Source organism: Amblyomma maculatum, chromosome 8, assembly GCF_055883805.1.
Source record: "Amblyomma maculatum isolate TAMU_Amacu chromosome 8, ASM5588380v1, whole genome shotgun sequence".
Taxonomy (NCBI): Eukaryota; Metazoa; Arthropoda; class Arachnida; order Ixodida; family Ixodidae; genus Amblyomma; species Amblyomma maculatum.
The window spans coordinates 125,433,841-125,456,359 of NC_139351.1; the positions used below are offsets into that span (position 1 = coordinate 125,433,841).

General features: G+C 48.0%; 1 protein-coding gene across 2 annotated transcripts in view; it reads right to left on the reverse strand.

Moving 5' to 3' along the window:
• Nucleotides 1–22,519, reverse strand: part of LOC146182486 (uncharacterized) — a 64,110-nt gene that overhangs the window by 40,570 nt on the left and 1,021 nt on the right. For both annotated transcript variants that reach the window (XM_084577615.1, XM_084577614.1), the window contains exons 2-3: nucleotides 4,048–4,120; nucleotides 869–957 (exon numbers count right to left, since the gene is read on the reverse strand). In XM_084577615.1, coding sequence (XP_084433741.1) covers nucleotides 869–957; nucleotides 4,048–4,109 — 151 coding nt within the window. In that variant the 5' untranslated portion in view covers nucleotides 4,110–4,120. The remainder of the gene's footprint in view (nucleotides 1–868; nucleotides 958–4,047; nucleotides 4,121–22,519) is intronic.

A 22,519-nucleotide genomic window follows, 5' to 3' on the forward strand; every position in this document is an offset into this window, starting at 1 on the left:
GCATAGACTGTTCAAGATAGTGTCCTATTCTTGAGGTACGCAATTTAATGCGTCAGCTAAGCACGTCATAAATTTTTTTTATTCATATGTAATCTCCTTTATTTCTCCAACTCAATCAGCATCACAATCAAGGAATCATATAGTGCTCCCAAAACGAGTCCCTCCTTTGTGCTCATTCTGGCTACCACCTCTCCAGCACAGCTGCCAACACAGGTCCAGACCAAATTAACCCTAACACCTCAGTCCTAACCGTGGCACGAGGGATATATAAGAGTGCGCTCCAAACTTACTCCAGTTAAGACTGCAAAAACAGGTCAAGGCCTGTAGGACATGTGAGCAGCGTTCAGCGGCCAAACACTCAATCACCCTTCTTCATTATGACTTTTTCGTGACATCTGCGCTACCAGTGACACCCCATTTTTGCAATGCCAAGAGCAGACGCCAGCCGTGACTAACATCCAGTCGTGTCGCAATCAGCTACAAATGAATAGCACTTCCAATCGGCAGATAACAGCACCCAACAGGTGCCAAGTTCACAGCCATGTCGTTTTTACAAAGACCAATGCGTTTTGTTTGATACGGATCGTGAGCGTGACTACCTATTCTTTGACTTTCACTGCTGCTAAGGTGTTGTCAAAGCTGCATCAGAATGATAGCGAGGGTGCACAAACAAACCACACATGAAGGGCCCCCACATTCCGTCTGACCACACCCCCATCAATGTTATTCACAGCAACAATAAAAAAAAAGTCTTTAAAAATAGCATGACGACTGCACCATACTTCGATTGAGAGCAACGCAACACCGTAAAGCAGAGGACCTACATGGAAAGGGAATAGTAAATAGAGAAAGCTAAACAAGCACTCACCGGAGCTGTAGCCATTGGAGTACGCCGACCGTGAACTCCTCATGTCTAGGTCTGCTCGATCCTTGTGCACCAAGTAGGGGTCGTAATCACTGCAATTCCAATGGGCACCACACTGATCAATTTGCACCCACCCGGCGTTGTTGTAGCGGCACAAACAACCAGGAACACGCCGCGTCCAGTGGCCGGCCCCTGAACGTCAGCCACAGAGGACAGCGCGCAAAACCGCCCCTGTTGTGCCTATTCTGCACCAGTCACACCATATCTTTGATGTATGCCTAAAGATAATTCTCCTATGCCCGGGAATGCGCTCAGCGTTCCTCGCAATGACCCCCTCGCAGGTGTTATCAACTGCACAGCTATATCAACCATTCTCTCCCCCAGCCCCCCTTTAAAGCTCTCAGTGTAAGCAGCAGTGATGCTGATATCGAGAGAGAGGCCAAGATTGTGGACAGCGAAGAAGTGAAGCACATATAAGGGCAAGTCGACCTTAAAGATATAGACCACCAGATAGGAATTCCCTCGCGAGCCTTGTGTAATAATAGGACTGGAAAGAGCTCAGCTATACACTTTGTGATTGCACACTCAACTTCATCGCTTCCACACATCAAACCTTTCACACAATGCAGTCGTAGAGAGAAAGACCACATAAGGATAATAGTCTACATCATAACATCTATAGCAGAGCCAAGAGCGATTCGCAAGCGCTTGGCATTGTTTGCAACAATTGCCTGTCATCGCTCTGGCGCTACAGAAAGTAGTAGCTTGACCCTCTTTTGTTTTCAAATTGCCTGTTACAGCATGAATACCAGTTTGTAAATGTTTGGACAAATGCCTTGCGGAAAACCATGGTTTAGCTCACCATGTATTTTAATCACGCAACAATAACAAAAAAAAAATTATCTGGTTTACGCAGTATTCAGCCAGACCAACGCAGTCCCTAAGAGAAGCAAGTTCCAGCACTAGTTGAAATGCAACAAAATGCTTCCAACGCTGTGGCCAACATGAGAACCTGCAGATCAAGGAAGTCCTACGCAAATAACAGTACGCATCACGGGAAAGGAGATATACAGGCGCTATATATAGACAAGCTATGGTTGCTCTGGAAGCCTTATTTTGGGCAGCAGAAGAATCAGGTGGCAAGTGCTTGCATACTGACTTGACCTCCCTCTCACATTACACTTGTAACTTGGACACTTGTAAAGCGTGAAAAAAAAAAAAGGGTACCAAATTAGTTCACCTGACTGGCATATAAACGCTGTTCACAAGTGTTGCTTTATTCTCCAGAACAAGGATAAAGTGTGAAGGGGCATTATATGTATGCAATGTAAGAAATGTATGTATGTAAATGTATGTAAGAAAAAGTAACTAAGAGGTACTTAAATGTCCAACAGAAATTTGTCACAACCAATAATAAGTCAGCAGAATTGCATCACATCGCAAGAAATATAGCTACATAAAACTCGCCAGCAATAAGACGACGTCAGCAACTAGAATGTCGAGATCTTAATGGAAAGATATGTCATCCACTGCTTCATGACAACAAAATCTATCATTTCTATTTCTTAGGTAGATGGGCCCGTACAGCAGAAGGCAATCTCTACACCAGGGGTTCTCAAACTTTTTTGCTTGGAGGAACCCCAAAAGCCTTCGATAAGTTGCAGGGAACCCCCCTCCCCCTCTCCCTGCCTTCACTTACGAGCAATGTTGTCGAGTGCATTTTTGCAAAGAGAGAGTTGCAAAGGTTAAATGCTTATTGCACAGATTAATACAAATACTAATGTGATGGGTGGTACTGCTTCCCTTTTAAGAGCAAGTCAAAGCGTGGCTCAGTAGCACTCAGAGCCAGTCTCATATCAGCTGCCGGGTCAAGACGGCTCCTGTGCTTGTTCTTCAGATAAGCGAGGGCTGAAAATGCCTGTTCACATGCATATGTAGTTGCGAAAGGAAGCGAAATGTCCACTGCCCTTTCAAAGAGGCATGGCAACAGTGGAGCAGTCCCCATCCAAAATGTCACCAAGCCTTCACCATTAAATTTCTCTTTGAGAGCAGTGCTTGCCCTGACCTCTGAGGATTCTCGCGGAACACAAGAAGACAGCCCGCGGAACACAGGGGTTCCGCGGAACCCAGTTTGAGAACCCCTGCTCTACACCATTACACCGAGCCAAGACTAGCAAATGCCAATACACGTTAGTGATGTGCTTGTGGCTAAGATAAAAGTGCAGCTCATAGTAAAATGACACCCGATGATGTCCTGTGCTAAGCAAATGACACGTGGTCACACACGTTCAGATGGATGCAGTTGCTGATGTTCCCAGCTCCTGTGTGTCACATGGCTGTGCAGCTTGGCACAACATTGGCTCAGAAGGAGCTCAGGAGCACTGCACCACCTGCACAGTGGGCAGTAACGAGCTTGTGGAGCTTATGGCCTTAAGAGTCCCACTTTCCAGTTCCATAAGAAATAACATGCCCTAACCGGATCATAACGAAAAAATCACAATCGACGAATGTGATTGATGCAGCAAAGTAAGCATTAGCTTTAATGTTCCCTCCAGATGGAAATGCGACTGCCTCCGCTATATTCAGACTGTGCCAGAAAATAGCTAGATGCAGTCTCCAGAATTCACAGCCTTCAAAGCCGCACTCACTTTCCACTTTGACCACCCCTCGACGACTCTTGATTGGTCAACATGGTTTCCCTACCATGACCTATCTCCTCCAGCCCTCTCCATATATCTCATCCCGCCCTCTCCATATGTCTCACATTGTCTCACACGCCATCATCTCTCCTGAAAGCAGCGAGAGAGGTTCTCTCTCTCCACTGCACCCTTTTTCTACTGAGGCTTCACAAACTGCCACCCAATACGGAGAAAATTTTTGTGATAATGGGCCTTCTAGTACTAACTCGCTGAAGTGTGCTTAAACTTGTACACTGCCGATCCTTCTTCATTTGGTGCCCATATCAGCAAACACCTGCATTTTAACATAGCAAAAGTGTTGCCCAAAGCACAAGTGCCATCTTGAGTGTCTAGTTGCATACAAGGCACTTACTTCCCCTAGGCTCCTGGAACGCTCAACAGGTATGCTTTCTGACACCGCTGCTTTGTTGACAATCCTCTGATCCAGCAGCATATTTGTCAGCTTCGAAGACAAATGAACAGCGCTGGCGCAGTACGGCTCACCTGTTCAAAGAGTGTCTGTCCTCCCAGCTGTCCACTTTCATCACCCCTGGCATGGCTGCCATTCAACTGGCATCTGAAAAAGCACACAACAGATGCCACCTTGAGAAAATGCAGAAAAAACCATGCATGCAAACCACACAACACCTCGTCGTCCCAATCTTTGTACTGAGCCTTCCATCTCATGGAGATAACTACGGCAGCTACGGCATACTGTCTCCAACTGCTCCATGATATACCCTCCCCTACAGCACTTTCACCTACTTGTGCTCAATATTTCTCTTTTCCTTGTGTTGTTTACATCACTGGTGCAATTGCTATTTAAATGCATTACCCGTGCGATTGCTTTTAGATCACAGGTTAGGGTTATGTGTTGAAATTAGATTCTATTCGAGCGTATGTTTTTGCAAATACTGCCTTACAGTGTTGCTACTGTGCATTCTTGTATTTGAAGTATCTATATGGCACCGTCACCATCAGCCCTCAGCTGCCCTGTTTAATTTATCGTCACGTTGTACGAGACATTACCATGGTATTCGCCTAGTGATTTGTAATCGAATTTCTTTCTTCGCTTATTTTAGTTTCAATAGCCGAGCGATGGCTATGCTTAGTTATGACGCGAAAGGTCAAGTTGTAAAAAAACTGCGACAGAATATCTCCTTTGTCATTTTAATTAACTGCGATGCTAAAGTGAGGCAAGCCCCACAGCTGGCATCACAACGACTGAACAAGAAGCGATTATATTGCAGTTTTCTTCATATTGCATGCGACCTGTACTGAGCTCTGACACCACCACCACCATTTGGCCGCTGAAACTACAATTGGCACGCGTGAGAGAAGAAATTTGATTGTAAATTACTTAGCAGCCGTAGGCAAATACCACAAAGTGATAACGCACAGTGATGTATTATGCACCATTACAAAAAAGAAAAATATTACCCATAGAGAGAACAACTTAACCGCTGATTACTTGTGACAATATGACAGCATTCCTCTCACAATAGATATCCTTCTTATAGCAATTCTGTGCTAGATATGCAAGTTTGAATGCCCTCAGTCCCAATGTCACTATAAAATTTGAGGGCCCACAATTCTTGCTCCAGAAGCCACCCCATCACCAAGTGTGACAGCAATACAGTGTCCACAAAGTGCCTCCTTAAGCGGCATTCACACGAGCGCTCAAATCCCTCTCTAAGCGAGGGCGACTGTGCTGACGTCACACCTTCGCGAGGCTGCTGGAGGTTGTAGCTTCCGGTTTTCCGCCACTGGCCGCTATCTCCGGGCTGGGGGACATCTCAGCTGGCCTATACAAACACTCCCGCTCCCGGAGTCGAGTCCCCGAGAGACCCCAAGAGGAGAAAAGAAGCGCGCCGCAGGGTGCGAGCGGATAGATCTACCCCACCCGGGCCTTTTCTATTCGACCCTTCTTCCATGGGCCTTTTCCATTTCAGAAGAGTTTGTTTATTTTATTTTTCGTGCTTTTTTTTTTTTTCACTGAACTTGTTTCCCTGACTGGTAAAGAAACATTAGTAGGTCAGAAACGGCTGTCTTGTGTACTTCTCCGTTCCTGTCCTGCTGCGTGCGGCTTGAAACAGTCGACGTCTCTCTTCGACGACTCTTCATCGCCCGTATGAGTGTACGATTTCGATGTACGATGTACGGGAGCGGGGGCGAGTTTGCCCAGCCCGTGACGTCGTGCACCTCCTTTCCCCATCCATCCCCGCGGGTCTCCCTCGTGTGAATCCCGCTTTAATCAAATCCCTCTCTAAGCGAAAGAGACTGCTGACGTCATGCCTTCGAGAGGCTCCGGGGCGTCGCAGCTTCCGGTTTTCCGCCGCCGGCCGCCGTCTGGGGGACATCTCAGCTGGCCGGTACTACAGTGAACTAGAATCTAGACCGGTACAAACGCTCCCCGAGTCCCCCCAAGAGGGAAAAAGAAGCGCGCCGCGGGGTGCGAGCGGTGCGAGCAGGTAAGAAAGATCTACCCCACCCGGGCCTTTTGCATTCGGCCCTTTTTCCGCTGGCCCCTTCCATTTCGGACGAGTTTGTTTATTTTATTTTGCTTGCTTTTTTCACTGAACTTGTGTCCCTGACTGGTAAAGAAACGTTACTAGGGTCAGGAACGGCCGTCTTGTGTACTTCTCCGTTCCTCTCCTGCTGCGTGCGGCTTGAAACAGTCGACGTCTCTCTTCGACGACTCTTCATCCCCGGTGTGAATGTGCGAGTTCGGGAGCGGGGGCGAGTTTGCCCAGCCCGTGACATCGTACGCCTCTTTTCCACATCCATCCTCGTCGGAATCCCCCGTGTGAATCCCGCTTTATGTTCATAACAAGCAACAAGGAATCGACCACTGGGAAAGTGGAGCCATTTTAGATGGTTAGATTGGTTAGATCCACAGCGTTCATTTGCAAGTTTCGCGTTATTCTTGCACCTAGGACCTCATGCGTTCCACAGACAGTGGTCGTGCGCCGCATGTTTCATCTCGCGCTGAGCAGCGAACATTATTGTCTGCTATGGCCACAGCTGATCACGCCTCGTGTAAAACTGCAACACTCACTCGCGCTGTGCAGTAAACATCGTCATCAAGTTCCAACTGCAAAACGTTCTCGCGCTATGCACTGAACGTCGTCGTCTTTATGAAATTCCATCTGCGCCGCCCCTTCATTTAATCTACGTAGATACGCCACATATACACCATACACGAAACCACCGAACAACGAGAGGGCCAGAGTACCCCGTTGCCGAGAAGCTTACCAAGAACAGGAGCGATCCAAAATCGAAGCGGCAGCAACGACTGCGGCTGATTCAATAATAAATAGTTAAACCTCGCCTTTTTTTTTTTTTTTTTTTTTTTTTTTTTTTTTTGCGGCGGCGGCGGCGGCGGCATAAGCGCCGCAGTTTGTGAACGAACCGGTGCGGCTTCACTAACTTCTTGTTTCGATCTCGCAGCTTCACGAAGCTACGAGTTTTGGCGTGAACCAGGTTTGCGCGCCTCTTTGAGTGCCCCGTCTCCAAGTTGGAGGGTTGGAGTTTGCGGGTAGAAACCATTGGTGGAAACTTTTGCGGAGTGCACTGTTCTGCACAGTGACCAGCGCTCAAAAGCCATAGGCAAGTTTCGACTGACCACATTACGAGCGCTGCAGTGGGCCGAGTCGCCGGAACGGCAAAAGCGAGAGCTCCGATTGCCGCCATTGGTTTGTGACCTTGCAGAAGTGTCCTGGAGTAGGTAAGTTCAGATGATATTCTGTACGTTTTGAGCAAACGATAGCTTAAAAATGACTAATGATAAAATCCGGTTATACGCTGACAGGCATAAATTAAACTAGGTGATGCGGGAGGTCTTCACACTTGCGAATGAGAACTGCGGGTTTCTTTCCACATCGTGTCTACCTTGACTGTTCACCACATTTTAGATCGTTAGCTCCACAGCGTTCATTTGCAAGTTTCGCGTTATTCTTGCACCTAGGGCCTCATGCGTTCTACAGACAGTGGTCGCGCGCCGCATGTTTCATGTAAAGCTAACTTGTTCACGTCAGCTGTTCAGTGTTCACACTTGCGACTAGCAGCGGTCGCGCGACCGTTTTGGTCGAAAAGCGACAGTCGCAAATGGTCGCATCGGTCGAAAAGCGACTGCCGCGGGCCGATCGGGCACTGCTCGAATTTCCAGTCGCGCGACTACTAGTCGCAAACCATTTCACCAATCAGCGAGGTCCCGGAGTACTCGATCGAGCACGTTCTCAAGAATACCCCTACTTTTTCAACAAACGGCACCCGGAATTCAAGGGCAGGAAGAAAGATATGGCCTGGGAGGAAGATATTCGGACTATCCGGTAAGTACCATGAACTTTTGAGAATTTGGTTTTTCACGCAGGCGTAACATTTTATATTGACACCACGGTGATTGACACCGTCTATTCGTCGTCGGCGTTCTCCTGGAAACACGAGCGCGGCATGCGCACGTGCTCGCCTGAAAAAGCTGAAGTGTCTGGAAAGCGGCTGCTACCGACGTTCGCTGTCATCGCCCAGCAGCTCTCCTACTCCCAACTCACTCGGCACCAGAACAGAACGAGAAGGCGACAGTCGCAAGTGTGAACATCGGTAGTGGCGAGCTGCTTTCCTCTGGTCGCGCGACTTCATCTAGTCCCAGCAGTCGCGCGACTGGAATTCGAGCAGTGCCCGAACGGCCCGCGACAGTCGCTTTTCGACCGATGCGACTATTCGCGACTGTCGCTTTTCGACCAAAACGGTCGCGCGACCGCTGCGAGTCGCATGAAGGTGGTCGCGCGACCGTTTTGTGCGACAGTCGCAAATGGTCGCATCGGTCGAAAAGCGACTGCCGCGGGCCGATCGGGCACTGCTCGAATTTCTAGTCGCGCGACTACTAGTCGCAAACCATTTCACCAATCAGCGAGGTCCCGGAGTACTCGATCGAGCACCTTCCCAATGCAATTAAAGAATACCCCTACCTTTTCAACAAACGGCACCCGGAATTCAAAGGCAGGGAGAAAGATATGGTAAGTACTATGAACTTTTGAGAAATGGTTTTTTCACGCAGGCGCAACATTTTATATTGACACCACGGTGATTGACACCGTCTATTCGTCGGCGGCGTTCTCGCCTGAAAAAGCTGAAGTGTCTGGCAAGCGGCTGCTACCGACGTTCGCTGTCATTGCCCTGCAGCTCTCCTACTCCCAACTCGTTTTTCGAGAAGGCGACAGTCGCAAGTGTGAAAATCGGTAGTGGCGAGCTCCTCTCTTCTGGTCGCGCGACCTCATCTAGTCACAAGTGTGAATAGACCTTTGCCTGAAGTCGACTTCAGACGCGCTAAACTATATTGCTTGTTTTATCTTTTAACCCTCGACGAACTGTTATATACGTGTCGCTGTTAGTCAACTTCAGACGCGCTGAACTATATTGCTTGTTTTATCTTCTATCCCTTGACGAACTGTTATATACGTGTTTAGGCTACTGCACCTGCTTCACATAAAGATTTTGTGACCAGTCACTACAGTCGATGCCTGCTCGGCATCGCGACGATAGGCTAGCCCTTGGGTCCTGATCCAACCAATTCGATCAGTGTGCTGAATTACAATTACAATGCATTAAGTTTGTTTTGTTCCACTATGGTTTTTCTTTCTTAAGGGCTCGCAGAACAACTCGCCCTCTGTATGTAGGACAGGCGCATTGCGTTGCAGGAAGCTGTAGTGTACCTCGCATACATATGTGCCTCACGCATCGATTTCTGGTTCATTGCTTCCGTACGCATCTCACACCCTAGGGCAGAACGTACCGGGGTTTTACCGCATAAAGCGGAATTCGGTCTTGTGAGGATCAACAGTCCTTTGGATGTTTGCTTTCCCAAGACCCTTTTCCCAAGCATTTAACCTCAGAAATGATGAGAAAGCGTTGTTCTCATCCCGCGGATAAGATTCACTGGAGGATTGGGCTACTTGGTTTGCCCATCACGAAATGTGCGTTTTATGCGACAAGCAGAAAAGTGTGGCTTTCCAAGCATACTTCCTAGACACCCGGGACAAAGCACTTTCTGCCCCAGCCGGCTTCAGCAGCAGTGCGCGTTTGGCAATGAACGAATGCACGAAACTTCAAATTAAAAATGACAGCATGTGAGGCGAGTAGCACAAGTTGGCCATACATGGCACACTGTTGAAACGGGGATATCAGAGACACAAAGCTCCAATACCCAAACTGCCAAGAAGTTCCCAAACTTTGGAGAGACCTAATCAGGTTGTGAAAATGTGCCAGTGGGCACTGCGAAGCAGGCGCACGAAAAATGCAAATGCACTGATGCCATCTGCAGCATGCAAGTGACACACAAGCTCTACGGTGACACTACTGTTTTTCTAAGAGCTCTTTCTGATAATACCAAGTTAAAAAATAGTGTCCTGAAACTTCTCTGATGTAATTTACTCTTAAACTCTTTTCAATGATCTGAGATGAAAGGTGAAATAAATTCATCATTCTTCACATTTGTACTTTTACAGTACTCTACACAAGCGTTCGGTTATAGTGCCAACTTGAGTACCATTACAAGGGCTTTGAGTTGATACTACTGCGTTGGGCCACAGGCCATGGCCAAAGGACTTTATTTTCTTTGGATAACAAGGGCAACATACTATTGCATTTTTTCTAGCTGCAATGAAATACTGAAATGCAGCTCTTTTTTTTTTCCCTAAATTATAAGCAGATGAAACAGCCTCATCCCACCAAAAACACTAAGCCCCAGGAACATCTGAAAAATCTTCCCGTATCCAGCCCAGCAGCGCACTTGCTAGGGACATGCAGAGTGCCCTGGAACATTTCACTTTCTGCGGGATATGTTCTCAGCCATTACTTAGATAGCCCCATCTCACCCCGACAGAGAGAAAATCCTTGCTCTCTAGTTAGACATTTTCTCCAAGTGTAGCCATAGTTACAATGTACTCCTGGCATCAAAAGTTCGCAGAGAACACGCGTTGCCAATGCGGATAGCCTGGTAATGACGGGCTCTGAAGAAGTCTTGCACTAAAGTGCAGTCTGTATGTTTTCGTTTGAAGGCACATCCTGTAGCTTCTAGAAAAGTTATGTTATTGCTACTCATACCCTCCTAGACATTTGATGCTGGCTGTACTTGCTACACAATGAAAAGTGCTCGTGCAGCGTTTGTAACATAAACCACATATAGTCTGTTTACTTGGCCTCAGTGAATCTAACTGCATAAAACACAATAGCCTCAGCTTACCACCTGGCTCTTTCCAGTGGCTTCTTCTGATATGATAAAACTTTCCACTAGAACATGTATGCAGTTTGATGTATGCTGGCCTGTTCATTATTCCTCCAATTTAAGGTTTCAGTTGTGCAACACGGCTTTGACCAACAAATAAACAGTACTTGTTAAAAAAGAGCTCACATGCATATGGCCTATCGAAGCCCAGAGTAGGACATATTTCGATATGTACTGAGCGTGATGCTGTTGCATAGCCTTGTTTGATTGCGGTGTGCATGCGACAGGCTCTGTTTGATACAGTCACATCTCAGTTCGGTTCTATGAATTGTAGTGGCCTTATGAAATACATACTGTTAACTACCTATTGTAGTTGTTTGGGCAGGCATACCATATTTACTCGTGTAATGAATGTGCTTGCATAGTCAATGAACCCTCTACACTGGCTATCAGAGTGAAGTTTTCTCTTTCTGACACGTAATAAATGCACCCCTTTGTTTCTGCACGCACTGCACTGATGATGATAAACTGTAGTAGGCAGCATTTTCTGAACCCCAAGACAAGTATGCAATACAATAAACGTTGTGTGCTGAGTACTATATCTCACCATAAAAGGGAGCAGACAGAAAGAATTCTATATGAAAAATCCAAAAACCAATAGAAACCATGTAATGCCTGGTCGCAAAAAAATTTCTGTTCATTCTGCAATGTTAGGGATGGTACCAAATTGCACCAGTTGTTCATTGTGCTAAGTGCTCTGAATTCCATTACAGTGAACCACGGTTGGGCTCTTAGAGAACATTATTGGCCGCTACATGGTTTATATGTTTGTGATTAGGATATTAGTTGTTCATTACACTCACAAAGAAACCATGCTGAATATAGCATGAAAAGTGTGTTTTGTTTTCTTTAAAAGACTACCCTTACTGCAACGAGAAGTTATTCCACTAGCCCATGTTGTCCCAGTTTACAGCATTGAATTTCTTTCTTAATATTTCACCCTGCAAAATGAGCACACAACTCAGAATTTCAGATATAAAGAAGAGGGGGGTGGAATTCTCATTTATTATGCGAGTCAATACGGCCCTTTTAGTATCAAGTATCCTTAAAAATATCTGCCATAATAGGCTAACAGCTACATCATGTTTCATGAAGGTCTTTAGTGGGCCATGCAAGCGACCTCTATGGATCATGCATCACAATGTTCATATATGGTACCCACTGTCATTTGCAGGCACCTGATATCAGAGTCATTTTTACAGGATTACTAGGGTCACAAACAGAATTTGTACAAATGCAGTAGGCAAGACAGCAACCATGCTCACTGTGCTCTTTGAAACCAAATGCAAAGTAAAGCGTGGCTACAACCAATGTGGTAATCAGATAACAAACAAGCCTCGCAGGATGACTCCAGATGCCGACATCAAACGTGACTATTCGCTATTATGTGTGTTGTAACTTGTGTCAACTTAAAGGCAGGTAGCGATAACAACAGAAAAACAAACAGGCCTCACCGGACGACTCGAGATGGCGACATCAATCGTGACTATTCACTATTATGTGTGTTTGTTTGTGTACGCCTGATTTGTAGACATTCTTTAATATTCAAGTGGCATTATGATGGAGCAATTGCTAGCAGGACTCACAAGGCTAACCCCACCTGTAGCCAGCAACAACCTATACCTCTTGTATTAATCTCAAACCTGAAGCATTAAGGTACTTAAAATTTTGATGGAAGATACTGAACCATTAATCCGATCGAAGACATGTTGCATGACATGCCACGCAATAGCACTGGAAATTAATTGGCATGCAATAAATACCCTGAAGAACTATGTCTTCATGAATATCTCTATGGTCACTGTATATATAGCTAGCTAGCATTGTAGCATTTTATTTCTCGCCAGCTCATAAATCTGAACACTTGCTAATAAATAACAATGTCTTCAATATAGTAGGCTTCTCGGCTCATGCTCTCTGGCAGGGCACAACAAAAACAGGAATGGCAGGAAAGCTACGGAGCCACTGACCTGTGCACGGCAATTAACGGCCTCATTATACAGCTTGCATAATTTTATGACCAGCACGGACGATGCTATGGACTCAGGAAGAGAGCACTCTAGTGGAAATAAGGTACAGCCCACACGCCAAGCCAGTACTTGGTCCCAACGGGCTGTGGTGTTTACCACCACACCGACAGCCACCAATTACCCGCGCAAACAACTCTTCCCACCGCTCGAAATGACATAACCTAACTGCGACGATAAGTGGAGTCAAAGGGGGCCCACCTCTGCGTTCCGCTAAGTGCTATATCTCACTAATAGTCAACCCCCCACCCCCTCCACAAACCGGGCGATCACGCTAACTCGGCGCGCCTCAAACGATAACGCAGGGAAGGGGGGGAATAGATGGTGAGAGGGGGCAGGAAGCGGGCAGCAGTGAAAAACGGGGCCGAACGCCACGCCTCAATAAGCGCTCCATTCTGCCCACAAAAGCGGCCACGCTAGAAATGTCAACAAATGGCTCCGCGTGCCCTGCCTATCAATCAGCGCGCACACAAAACGGAGCCGCGCATTCTTTTTTTTTTCACGAGATGCGGCGTTTTCTACTTTCATTACTTCTGTCTCTCGTTAACTATCAATACTGCGGCGCTCCTGAAAAGGCTGGCCGCCATCGTCTGCGCACAAGCCACTTTTTCGTTTTTTTGTTTTGTTTTTTTTTTTTTTCTTTGACAAGAGGCCGGACAAGGTCGAGTGGTCGTTTAATGATTTCGTCTGCTTTCAACGTCTCGGAAAGGGAGGACGCCGACTCCTGTCCGCCGGTCTTCCTCCTCTCCAAGAACACGCCACATCGCGTGTTTTTTTCGCGTCCTGACACCGGCAAAACGGGAGCGCTATTATAACGGTCCCACGCGCAGCTTTCAGCGCGCCAACTCAGAACGCGAGGCTGCTGTCACGCGGACGGACATTGCGTGTACACACATTTTCGATCTCGAGTTCCGCCAGATCATGACTTCGAGACAGCCACTCGGCGAGCAAGGAATGTTGCAATTAAATACGAAGGTGCCCTTTACTTCGGCTTTGGTAGAGTGCGCTAGTGCTACGGCCGATTTTCTAGTCACTTTCGCAAGACTACCGTGCGCCAGACAGTTCACGTTAAACCACATCGGAAAAAGAATTAAACCTTGTATCGAGTGACTCTAACCAAGGGGCTTTAACCTTGCAGAGCTTTTAGCGCCAGCTGTCGGCGTGCCGCCGAACCGGAGAACACGAAGCCGAATAATAATAAATAAACAATTGCTTTACGGGAAAGGAAAGGCGCAGTATCTGTCACACTGTTCTGTAGACACCTGAACCTCACCGTGAGGGAAGTGAGGAATGTGGGAGTGAAAGCGGAAAGAAAGAGGTGCCTACGTAGTGGAGGGCTACGGAGTAATTTCGGCTACCTGAGAATCTTGAACGAGCATTGACATCACAAAGCATACGGACGCCCTTCCGTTCGCCTCCATTGAAACGAAGCCGCCAACAATCGGGATCGAATCCGGGTACTCCGACACAGTATTCGGGCATCTAAACCAATGCTCCACCACGGCGGGGCAAAAGGCGAAGAACCTAAATGCAAGTTTCGTGAGCCACCTTCTGATGTTGTTGTGGCTGTAGGAAGAAGGAAAAGAAAATGCACGGGCCTGCTACTGGCTCCGTAGCTGAGCCACCTCCGCTGCCTCGTGCAGACAGAAGATGGATGGATGGAAAAACTTTATTTTCGTCAGAGAGCATGTATGGATGGTTCCGTGTTAGATGGCCATTAACCCATGGCTGACGGCGACCTGGGTGGCCCACTCCACGGCCCTGGTCTGGACGACCGGGTCTGAGCTGGCCAACACGGCCTCCCACTGCTCGAGGGAAGGATCACGCATAATATCCGCCGATGGCGGTGCTATGCTACAGCTCCATAATATGTGGTCATAGGTTGCCAATTCCTGACACCATTTGCACTCCGGCTGAATGTCCGGGTAGATTTTGCTCAACACGTATGGGTTGAAGAAACATCTAGTCTGCAATCGTCGCCAGACGCATTCCTGCGCCTTCACCAATTGCTTGTCCGGGGGTGGGTAAATCCTCCGCTCAAGTTTGAAATGATTAGTAATGTCATGAAAGGATACTAGCCCATCTCTCGTGGACCTTCCCGGAACGTCCGGCTCACCTACTCGGCTGACGAAACCTCGAGCATTCATGTGAGCCGTCTCGTTCCCAGGATTCCCAGAGTGTGCTGGTACCCAGACAATTTCCGCCTCCGTAGTCCCTCGCCCCGTGGCCCGATTCAGCAATCGCGCCGCTGTGACAGATATTCTGCCCCTCGCCAAATTTCGGATGGCTGTTTTGGAATCGCTGAAGATCAAGTCAGCATTACTACTAGTAATAGCTAGTGCTATCGCCGCTTCCTCTGCAGTTTCTGGGGAGCGGGTTTTGACTGATCCGGAGGCGATCAAGCGTCCCCGCCCGTCCACCACCGCAATTGCAAATGCGTCCTTGTCCCTATACTCGGCGACATCTACATAGACTGCCCCGTTGTACTTCCCGTACTTAACATGTAAAGCTTTGGCTCTTGCCTTCCTGCGGTCCTCGTGATGTATTGGATGCATGTTCTTGGGCAAAGGTTTTATGTACAAGCCCTTGTGCATTTCCCGCCTAATCTGAATTTTAGTGTCACCAGCTGGAGCATCAACTCCAATGCCGATCCTTTCCAATATGTCCCTTCCTGCTTTTGTTTTTGAAAGCCTACCGAGCTGCATCACCAAGTGCGCCTCCCGTAGTTCTTCTAGGGTGTTGTGCACCCCTAATCCCAGCAGCCTTTCGGTAGACGCATTGTGAGGCAACCCAAGGGCCGCTTTATATGCCTGCCTAATCATAGCCTCCACCTTGCCTTTTTCCGTCGCGTCCAACTTCAAATAAGGCGTCGCATACACTATTCTACTGAGCACAAACGCCTGCACCAGCTTACACAAGTCCTTTTCCTTAACACCTCTCTTACGATTAGCGATTCTCCTGATTAACCTCACGGTAGCATTGACCGTATTTTTAAGCCTTTTCAAGGACTCGCTATTTTTCCTGTTAGTCTGCAGATACATACCCAGGATCCTGATCGTTTGAACCTCAGCGACCGGTACGCCCCCCACTTTGACCTCTAAAGGCGGTGGCGGCACATAGTGTCTCGCATGTATCCCTCTTGGCTTGTCCCTCAGCACAAAAAGCTCGGACTTGGGCTGAGAGCACGAGAGTCCTGCTTCCCCTGCTAGCTCCTCAACAATATCCACCGCGTGCTGTAGAGTTTCTTGCAAATGTGCGTCACTGCCTCTTGTTACCCAAAGAGTAATGTCATCCGCATAAAATGTATGTTATATCGGGACTTAAATATGCAGACAGAAGAAAAAATAGAGAGGAAAAGAAAGAGGGAGAGGAAGGGGCGCGCCGCAACATCAGCCGTCGTCCACCACCGAAGCGGTGGCGGGTGCAATGATGACCTACAACAGAAAATCGGTGGCAGGCCAGCCATCCTTACATGCTGCGCTGTTGCAGGAGCAGCGCCATTTTTTTTTTTTTAATGCGAAAGCATTACTTCGCTATGTTCACAGATTTCTGTCCACAGACCGTGCCCGCAGAACGTGTCCGCAGCAGTTGTAATTGAGAAGTGTTAGAAGGTAATGAGCGGTATCAATCGATAGAGGGTGACGTAATGTTGTGTCCGAAAAAATAATTAGGCCAAAAGTTATTTAGGTAATTAGAATAACTGGTTCACAGAAAAGGAAAGGCGCAGTATTTGCCACACTTGTTTTGTGGACACCTGAACCGCGGCGTTAGGGGAGGTGGGAGTGAAAGTGGAAAAGAGAGAAAGGGGTGCCGTAGTGGATATGACATCAAAAATATGACGTCACGAAACCGGAACAGAGCCGAAGAAAGGGCATAGGAAGGGATTGGCAGGCAATTTGCAAGTACCAAAGAGTAAAATGGGTAAACAAGAAGTAAATTACAGTGAGGTAGAGGATGTGACGTCACGCAACCGGAATTATAGCCGAAAAATGGCATAGGAAGGGATTAGCGCGCAATTTAAAAGTACCAATGACTAAATTGGGCAAACAAGAAGTGAATTAAGCAACTAGAAACAACCAACAGCAGCATCCGTGCTTTCGCATTACTCCAATGCAGAGTCTGCAGTGTTCTTTAAATTTTTTGTTGAACCTACACCAGTGTAGCCAATCTCCTACACCTCCGATAGTTTTTCGCTACACTAGTGTAGCTGGTGTAGGTAAAAAAAATGGCCATACTATATTTCCCGACTAGGAAGGCGCGAAACTATCTCACTTCTCGGTGCACACCTAAAACAAAGTACAGAAGGTACAACGCACCGTCTGAAGAGGCATGCTTGGTTTTGGTTATAGTTCACTATAGTATTGGTTTTTGAGGAAGGACGCCATGCATATCTCACTTTTTGCGTGAAAACTGAACCGTGCAGTAAGAGAAGGCAAGAAGATGGGAGCGAAAGTGGAAAGAGGAGCAGTGGTGGAGGGCTACGGAGTAATTTCGTCCACCTGGGGATCTTCAACGTGCACTGACATCGCACAGCACACGGACGCCCCTGCGCTATAGTGCCTAGAATATACTAGGCACTATACCTGCGCTAAGCCTCCATCGAAACGCAGCCGCCGTAGTCGAGTTCGAACCCGAGTACTTCGGTTCAGCGGCAGAGCGTCTCAACCACTGAGCCACAGCGACGGATTAGGAGACATCCGCCGAAGCAGAATCGCACACCTAGCTTAGACCGCTGCAGTGTACAGTCTTCCCCAGTTCATTTCACGCTTACGTCTACTCTCGATGGAGAGATCGACTGGGATGCGCGTGCGCGCGACAATCGCGATGTCGACGAAGTGCGGACACCGCGTCAACGCAGACTGCTCGTGATGCGTACATACGGCGCGGCTGGCGATCGCGGATTCAACGATGTGCAGGCAGTGCGTAGTTCGTATCATCCGTATTGGCGCGGGAGAGTGTTCGGAACATCCGAATTTTGCACATTGTACACAATGCACTCTAGCCGGGAAATTTCGTGAATTCGTATCATCCCGAAATTCGTATCAACCGGATTCGTATCACTGAGATTTTACTGTACTATGGCTGCTCTACTACTACTACTACATTAATCTGGTTCCACGTAAGTCTATTTACAACTGGAACATTATGAGGGTAGCTGTAATGTGTAGTTGCTGTCCATGAGGCCTCTTGCCCGCCATGCAATTAAGCGAAAGGGCAGCGGTTCCACTTCGTCTCAACAACCTTTTATTTTCCTCGAGTTTTTCTTTCCTATGAGGAACTTCGCAACGGTGGCTGAATGGCGTAACGACCCGTGACATCCATCACTGTGATGACCAATCACAGAGTTCCGTTATGCTCCCGGGGGTTTCCGGCGAACGCTCTCTCTAGACCTATCATCGTAACATTCTCAATATGCACTCGTGAAGGTGGATCCTTCCCCACCCCCTCAGGTGCGGCCACCCGAAAAAGGGCCTCAATTGAGGGCGTGTTTAATAACAAAAGCCAGACTCTCGTATTTACTGAGACTGTGAACGTACCTCGAACTACGTTTCCTTGATATTACGCCATATAGCAGGATACAACTTTTTTAAAAAATGCCGACGATTGCGTTACTTCCTAATGCGAAATTTGAGCGTAACTCAGTGGCGAACGGAGGCGGCTATACATTTCGGCTCGGGCGGTGCACATATCGAGATCCGCCGCCACCGATCCGGTGCTCAGATTGCCGCCGCGCAGGGGTGGCATTGGGGAGGAGCGAAGAGAGATAATTAAGTTACCGGGAGGTCGCGGGAGGCAGCGCGTGGGCCCATAGGAACGTTGTTGTTGTGGCTGTAGGAAGAAGGAAAAGAAAATGCACGGGAATACTGGCTCTGTAGCTCCCATCGTGTATCACTCCGCTGGACAGTGAACGAAACCAATTTTTGATATTTGACTGCGCCAAAGAAGTGAAGAGCATCGAAAATATTGTTCTTGTAACCTGGTGTGTGTGTATGTGTTATCTTTTTATTTCGACAAGCAGAAGAGTCTTAAAAGCGGACTACTTTCTGTCTCGGAAGAAATGTATATGGCGGTTACTACGGACTCGAGTTGTATCCAACTTATAACACGTGCTGCGATATTACATGCGCGCCGTAGATTGTTTCTCCCAGCTAAATCTATGAATCCTCGAATTTCAAATTTCGCACAGAAACTGCATTTGGTCGTCAGTATTTTTCTATACCAAATTTGTTTGGGGTACAGTCTCAGTCGACCAGAAGTCTGATGTTCGCATCGTCTGTGGCGGCAGCGAGGCAAAACAAGCCACAGTCCCAGCGATGGCACCAGTAGTGCCATCTCGTTTTCTTTGCAGCAACACTGCCATAGCGATTCGGCAAAGGAAGGTACGCGGGCGGAGTCACTTTGAAGATTTGACTACCTAATTGTCAACCGATTTGTAATAATAATCAACATCTAGCCAAAACTACAATCGCCGAGACAGCGGCTTGCTTTGTTCCGCCGCCGCCACAGACGACGCGAACATTCGACTTCTGTGGTAATTAGTACTTGCCAAATCAAGCAAATACCACAAGAATGGTCTAAAAATACTGACGAACAAAAGCCGTTGCTGTGGAAAATTGGAATCGTTGTAATTGAGCGGTTTAGCCAGGAGAAGCATTCTACGGCCCACATGTAATTGCGCAACGCGTTGTCGGGCACAAAGTATTATAACAGCGTTCGTTTGTAAAATTTACCCATGGCAGCAGACAAAGAACACCTCGACGAACACGGCAACTTCGGTGTCGGCCTCGTCTATGCCTTACGCTTAAAGCCAAAACCTGATCGAGTCGTCGACGCAGTCAACAAGGCGCTACGTAGCCGTTGAGTAGCAAAATGTCGACGGGTCGCGCAAACACGGCAGCGATCCCCAGACGAAGCCTTGCAAGGAAGAAAGCATGGCGGCTACCTGCGTTATCGCCACCAAAGTGCGCTAAAAAGAAGGCGGTGGCCAAAGAGAAAGAACGTCAGGCCAGAGATAACGGTCCTTGTCGGAGCTGACCCGTTTTACTGCCCGCACACGCAAATACCCTACAGGGCTGAGAGTTAGCCTGGCCAGCGGTCGGCGCGCCTCTGTTTGCAGACGAAGACGCTACGACGCAGACGTCTGCAGGCGGATCACGCGTAAAGCAGACGCACGCATAGGTTTTCACTCTTTGTGCCGGGTGACGCAGTACTAACAGTTTCCAGGCCACTCAGACGTCTTACTATGAATAGATGGCGTAGGAATGTCTTAGCTCAGCTGTTCAAAAACGCGACCCTCCCTATGTGCCCGCTGACACGTCGCACTGTACGGTAGGGAAGTATGCAGACGAAACTATGCCAGACAAACCTCGAAGACGTCGGTACATAAGAAAAGCACGTACAGGCACGAGTAGTTCGAAAGGTAACACTTCGTTCCCGCTCAGCTACGTTTTTTTTTCTTTATTATTTTTTTTCCTAGAATTTTCAAACTAATACAATGGACCGCGTAGAGGTAGCTCTAATATGGAAAGGAACAGTCGCCAGGACTGAAGTCATGTACTGATGTTCTTTCTGCGCTGAAGTTGGAATTGTGTTTCGGTCCAGATGTTTGCGTTTGGAAAAAAAAAAAAAAGCGTGTTTGTAGATTTATAACGCAGATTCGACGCGGCCTACAATAACAGCGCGCAGAAGCATGCATTCTCTCGCAGCTTCTGTTGGCCGGGCCGTGGGCACTTCGGACCTGAGGCCTGCAAAGGGCCGGCTGAACCCATATCTCTACTGCACACTTCATTACCATGCCTTAAACGCTACACTGCACTTAACAAAAGCTCAGAATACCTCTCTTTGTGCATTAGATGTGGCTCTCTGGTTCCGTTAAATCGCATCTTATGGAACTGTCTGCAGCATCCACGGTGCACCTACTCCAGGTCTTGTGCAGCGATGTAATTCTGAGCATTAGAAGGCTGTGCATCTCAGCTCCGACCCGCAAACCCAACTCCGGGCAATGGATCGATTGCAAGGGCTCCCGATCAATTAGTGCGACTACTACTCCACCTGCTTCCCTTCCATTTTGCTGATGAATAATCATTTATCTCTTATTACCGGAACAGTATCGCCCTCTGCAGTGATTTGCAGCCTAATTTAACAGCTTGAAACGCGTACACAATCAGCGCCAAAATGAAACAAGAACGAACATGATAACTACGACACGAAAACGCATGTCTAAACTGAACAAGAAATAAAAGCACGGTTCGCCGTTAACACTTCCAAGCAGCGGTCTTCGCAGCATTCAAATGAAAGGCAGGTGTGCCAATACGTCTCCCGAAATTAAAATCTCACCGGCGACTGTTTTAAGCACCTTGTTCAGGTTGTTGTTTAGCCACAGGTGTGAGCTAAACTTGCTTCAGCGACAAATAGAAAGCATGTCTTCCGTCCATGTTTTCCTCCAGCATACCTAGTAGCTGGGTCCGCGGCGTTCACTGCACTGGTTCATGGACCGCGCCGCTCGCAGGTAAAAGTCCTTCGAGGAAATATAAAACACGCCTCAGACCCGCAGCAAAGAGAGGCGGGTATTTTCACGTATGAAGAAATACCGCTTTTAAGGCAGCACCTGCGTAATCATGCCACCGCGTGTTTAGCAGCGTTCGTGGGCGCGCTGCTCATACCAGGAAACATTGTGCCGCCACCGAGACTTGGCCCGAGCACAAGAATGCAACCTCGTTTGCTCTTCGGTTGCGGCCGCATCGGTGAGGCTTTACCGGCCTAGCGCACGAGTTTCCAGATGGCATTGCACACATTGTCAATCGACATCTGTGACTCTAGTTCGCATCCCGGAGAACACAGATCGCCCGCGCAGATGAAACGTTACAAAAGGTTCTGTAAACGATGGCGAACCGAGTCGTGTGCGAGCACACAGCGTGTCGTCTGCTAGAGTCACCACATTCTCAACGTCGTCTGCTGCCAGCAGCTGCCACCTGCTTGCAACGACAGACTCCTATCCCGCTGTGAGCAAAAACAGACGAATTCCTCGCTTTGAGCGCAAACAAAAGGTGCGACGGCTGAAGAAAAATAACAAACGCGTGAGAATTTTCTCCAGCTGGTTACTACGCGGAAGTGACAGTGTAGAAAACGCGATTGTTCACGTCTGCTGCAGCAGAAATCGGCATTCGTGACGCCTTTCCTTTCTTTCCGCTTCAAATGTGTGTCAGCTTAGGCTGCAACAATGATCGATAGGGTGGCATGCCGAGGAGCGCAGGCCGAGAAAAAGAAACCTGACGTCTACGCCAGGTGACGTACTCCACATGCTTTTCGACCAGAAGAAAGCCGTCTGAAGGAATGCCCCAGAAGCATCACCACTGTAGAACTACTTACACTCTCCAGAGGACCGTAGGCAACGACGAAGCACTCGCCTACGTGCCTCATCCCACCGGCTATCGAGCTGAACGCGAAAACGACTACGCGATCTCTATTTCCTTACCGAAGTACGAGAGTCCAAACGCCGATGGCGACGGCTCGGCTTTCGCCGACGTGATCGGCCCAGTCGCCGCGTGCACCGTTGCAAGCAGACACCACACACGTACACACAGAGCAAAAGATCTGTCAGGTAGACGGAAACACAAAAGAAAAAGGGCAGGAACGCGTTTTCCCGAACGGTGCAGCGGCGCCGCGC